The 4,919-nt window shown below is 55.2% G+C and overlaps 1 protein-coding gene across 2 annotated transcripts in view; it reads left to right on the top strand.

Annotated features, from left to right (window-relative positions):
* The first annotated feature begins 308 nt into the window (after positions 1-308).
* The window catches only part of LOC310882917 (neuroblastoma suppressor of tumorigenicity 1), a 13,713-nt gene continuing 9,102 nt past the window's right edge, over positions 309-4,919 (top strand). The window contains exon 1 of one of the 2 annotated variants that reach the window (XM_083802388.1): positions 309-524. Coding sequence is in view for 1 of the 2 variants with exons in the window: in XM_083802389.1 (XP_083658515.1) it covers positions 493-524 (32 nt within the window). In the remaining variant the exon portion in view is untranslated. The remainder of the gene's footprint in view (positions 525-4,919) is intronic. The other variant, XM_083802389.1, reaches the window with a different exon arrangement.

Genomic DNA, 4,919 nt, shown 5'->3' with positions numbered 1-4,919 from the left:
AGAGGAGGAGGAGGAGGAGAAGGAGGAGGAGGAGGAGAAGGAGGAGGAAGAGGAGGAAGAGGAGCAGGCGGTTGGGCCGCAGCCTCCCCCCCCAGCTCCGCGCTGGCTGGCGGCCCGGCGGGGCGGGCGGGCTGTGTGCGCCCTGCCGCCGGCTCTCCCCTCCCTCCTCCCCTCCCTTTCCCCTTCCCTCCCTCTCTTCTCCCTTCCCTCCCCTTCCCTCCCTCCCTCCTTTCCCCTCCTCTTCCCCCCCCCCCCCCCCCCGCACCCAACACCCCGATTGTGCAATCGCGAGCGGCGGGGCCGGCGGCACCGCCCGGAGCCCGGCACCGGGGGAAGGGAGGGAGGAAAAAGGGAGGAGGAGGAGGAGGAGAACGAGGAGGAGGGAGGGAGGGAGGCCGCCCGCCCTGCTCCTCCGGGGGCCGCGGCGCCGAGGATGCGGCAGCCGCCGGGCACCGCGGGGCTGTAGCCGCCCGCGGCCCCGGAGCCCGTGGGATGTGCCCGCCGTCGGCTGGGTGCTGCTGGCGGTGAGTACCCCTGCGGCGGGCACCGCGGTTCCCCTGCCCCCCCGACACCCCCCCCCCAGCGAGCGGACCCTCTTCGCTTTCCTCCCCCTCCATCAGCGACGGATTTCAGATTTGCTGCCTCGTTTGCTCGCCCTTCTTCTCCCCCCCCCCCCCCCTGTGATTGATGGCCGGGAGGATGAGAATATCGCCGCGGGCAGAAATCAGTTGCAGATGAGGCGGGCTTCGGGGGGGGATCGGCTGTGCAACCCTTAAACTATTTCCACTGCCGCTCCAGCCCGAATGAGAATAAAAGAACGGGGTACGGGGAGCCGCGCTGCTGGGGTCGCACATCCGTGGTGGCGGGTCCTGCCCGGCGACTTCGGGTTTCGAACAAAAGTTGGGGAGGAGAGGGTGGGAAGGCGCTGCGTATGGCTTAACCAGAGCAGCAGAGGACATGTAGGGGTTCAGATATCGTAAGGGGAGGAAATTGTCCCGGTGGCAAGGCAGTCCACTTTTGTTACTTGAAAAGTGTGCGCCGAGAATGCATTTACATCCGTGTGTCCTGCAAACAGTTTTTGTACTTGCTGGATTATTACGAGGGCTGATATTTGATCCATCTGTACCTGTTTCTTGAATCATAACATAATTGTTCAGTTTCTATATGTTTTTGCTGGAATTCTTACTTGTAAAATACAATAACCTCCCCATTTTATGTGGAGTGGGGATTTCTCTTTTTCTCTGAGACGTTCTGGGGACAGAACATGCTTTCACTCATTTTCAGCCTGTATTAAAGTTGATCTGGACAATGCCTTGTGTTTTAATTTGGCTGCTAATATCATACGAGGGCACCGTCCCTTTAGAAACCTTCAATCTAGCTTTTTTCTATCGGATTAACCCCATCAACTTTAAAATTCAGCCTGTGTGAAGTGTTTGTGGAGTTGGGGCACCATAACTTCGCCCTACAGATTCTCTTGAAAAAAAATCTGCACCCCACTGAAACGAGTGGGGAAGATCCTAGAATATTACGAGGCTCACATTTTCCCTTGTATTTTTAGCCTCAGAACTTAACATCCTCTTTGCAATGTCCAACTGGCCAAAAATCGTCTGTACACAATGGGCACTTTTGCTTTTCGAAGACAGTTTCCCATTTCAAAAAAGGCAGCTTGCCTCAAATTTGCAAACCGCAGGATGGGAAATGGAATTTGCCTTCAGTATAAAAATCCCAAGTGTTTGCAAACAGCCCTGAGAAGTCTCCGGGCTCTTGGCTTGACCTCTCGGAGCCAAATTTCCAGCTTGGGGAATTTGTGGTCTTGCAAAGAGGGTGAACGAACTAAGCCTCCGTGGGCGCCCGGTGTCTCCGCAGTGGGGAAAATAGCTGAGCTGGAGCAAGTTTTGGGTGCCCGGGCAGCGCAGGATTGGGCCCCAAGCCAAACTGCTTTTCAAGTAGCCGTGAAGACCTGCCACTATTGCAGTAACCGTGCTCGTGGCGTGTGTTGGCATTGCCGAGGCAGTGTTGAGCTGGTACAGTCACAGGAAGCGTGCTCGAGAAGCTCCGAGTACTTGTTCCTCCCTGAGCTTCCCGCTGCTCCCGTTAAGCTGCTAGCAATACCCTGCTGCAAAAAATCCCTCCAAAGTTGCCCGGCCTCAGAGACCCCCTGCGGTAAAGCAAAGCCCCAGGGGCTCCAGCCCTGCCTGGGGCAAAGAAATCGCTCGGCCCCTCAGATCAGGCTCTTAAAAACCCGGGCGGCTGTCTGCAGGGTCTTCTGGGGGAGGACGGGAGCAGGAACGAGGGGCAGTCTGTCTGCCTCCTGCGCCTCCGACAGCACTGGCGAGAGCCGCGCCTGCCGTTTGCCCAGACCTTTGTTTCAGTTTTGCAGCCGCTTGGAGCTGAGCTTTGGGAACAGCTACAGGATCAGGCCCTCGCTTCGGTCACTCGCCCAGATGTGTCTTGAGCCTCCTTCTCTGCAGGGAGGATCAGATCCTGGGCTCAGGTGGCTTGGCCAGAGGGGGAAAGACCAGCAAGCGCGTCGTGCTTTCATTTCGCTGTGGTTACTGGGCCCGATCCTGCTGTTTTAGGAGACACTGTCTAAATGTCAAGTGTGAGGTCAGCCCCCAGTGCGTCTGGGAGTAATTGAAAATAGCAACAGGGCTGTGAGGTCTTACGTTACCCCCAAAAGCCTCTGGCCCTGCAGTGCCTCATATTTTTATCTTTCGGTGTTGGAGATTTTGCAGTCAGTACTATGGGAAATAGCACAGGCGCTGGTTTTCGTGTCATCAACGCCGAGAAGGCTGGTTCAAACAGAAATTGAAAAACTGGGTAAAACAGCAACCCTGAAGTCAGCTGGATTTGTGCTCTTGGTTCGGCTGTGGCCAGGATATGGCCCAAGCAGGGAAACAGGAGGAAGGTTCCCGAACGCCGCTGAGAGACCCACGGCTCCAGCCGCAAACCCCATTCTGCTTCCCTCCTTCCACCTCTTGTTCTGGCAGCTTGGAACCTGATCCCGCGAGCACAGCCCTGCTGCGTAGGACACGGCTTGATTTTTTATGCAAGTTTGGTAATGAATGACCGACCAAGCCGAAAGCGAGCGTGGTTGGCATTTGAGACAACTCCCATCTCCGACTGCGAGGCGGCCTTACGCTGCGGGTGTGCTAAATGAAAAAAATAATCATCCCGGTGGCCACTATTTACTAGAACTGGTTTTATCTGGTTCCAGTTAGGCTTGTTTTGAGTAGGACGAGCGGTGCCAGATTCTGATCTCATTTGCACCAGTGGAGTCATTCAGAGGAGCCAGTCCCAGTTTACCTCACTCTAAGTGAAAGCAGAACTGGGCCTGCTGGGAGCCGCGCTCCCGCGCCGCTCCCTGGGGAAATGGCTGGTGCCGGCTTGCAAATCAAACACGAGTAAACGTGAGCAACGCGCAGGACCCTTCCCAGAGGCAGCACGGGTTTTATCGCCGTCATCCTCGGGAATGCTGTTTGCATGGAGAAAGGAGGGGAGAGGCTGTGGCATCGGTCGCAAGGGGAAGTGGCGTGAGTGCACCAGCCTGGGGCTTTGGGAAGGTGCAGCGGTGCTGGTGGTAGCGGTCAGCCTTTGGCTGGAGGTGCTGCACGAGGGGAAGGACGGAGCCCCTTTCCATGCCAGCTGCTTGCAGGAAACAGCTTTAGGGAGGGCGGCCCAGCTGAAGCTGAAACATTGCACATTACTTGGGGAATTTCATGGGATTTTCAAAGGGTTTGGACCCACACTCTGCACTTGGGCACCTTCCGGCCTCCTCCACGGCCAGACCTCTGGCCGGTGCCCCCAGATTGTGTGGGCTGAAAGCGCTGCCTGTGCCGGCTGCCCACTGCGGGCTCGGTGGCAGCGCGTGCGTGGGACGGCTGTGTGGGAAACACCAGCTCGGGGGAAGCGCAGGAGGGAGCTGCGCCTCACTCAGGTCCGGGCATGCGAGCAAGGCCCCTGGCTAAAATGCTGCAAACAGCTGTGTTTGAAAGCACCCAGGTCTCGTATTATCTGCGGTACGACCTACCACTGGGGATTCTCCCAGCCAAAGCGTGTTGCAGGACAGTCGTTCCTCGGGTAGGGGCATAGGCAGAGCCCACGCGCGCTCCCTCCCTGTGGTTCTCCGGGGAACCCCGCTCCTGCTGCGCCCCAAAACTGGTTTCCTTGCCCACAGCACGGCCCAGCCTTGCCCCGCTGCTCTTCGGGGCTGCATTTTGAGCAGATGCTTGAAGAAGAAAGGGAGCGGAGGGTGGTATGAGGCGTGTATTCCAGTGCTTTAGGCTGATGCATTTTCCTGGCCGTGATTGTGCTTAATGCTGAAGAAATTGAGCAATTGAAATAAATTACCAGAAATTGCTTATATTACTCTTGCCTCCTCCACAGGCCATTAGCGTGTCCCTTTTTCATCAGAGCTCCTTTAGGATGCCGTTCTAAGCCCATCTAAGTCCATAGGTAGCTTTCCAATGACTTTTATAGGTAAAGGAGCTTGCAATTTTTTTTCTAGCTGTATAAATTGAGTTTCTCAGGTGCTCGGTGCATGGTCAAGAAGCCAGATTTAAAGTCTCAATTTAGTGAACTCTTCTGAAATTCTGGTCAAAGTGGGGAGGGGAGAGTTTAAAAACACGGTGCCGCTTTTCTCTATTTCTGCTTTATTTGTGTAAATCACCCAACTATGCTTGAGTGGAAATTAATATGTGATGGAAAGAGAAGCTGTAATATCTCCTGCCTTTGAAAGGAGCAGAGAGAGACAGATTCACAGTGAGAAACGACACAGCTTTTGCTCCACTATCAAAAGTTTTTGGGATTGATTCTTGTGCATGTTAAATATCACACATCTTCCTACGGTGGTTCCCTTTTTATTTTTTTGTGATTTCTTCCCAGATTTTGCAGCTCAGCAAAGCCAGACTGAAGTTCTC

This window comes from Anser anser (genome assembly GCF_964211835.1).
Source record: "Anser anser genome assembly, chromosome: 17".
In the NCBI taxonomy this organism is placed as follows: domain Eukaryota; kingdom Metazoa; phylum Chordata; class Aves; order Anseriformes; family Anatidae; genus Anser; species Anser anser.
Note: the sequence above shows the minus strand (reverse complement) of the source record. Positions and strands in the feature narration are given on the sequence as shown.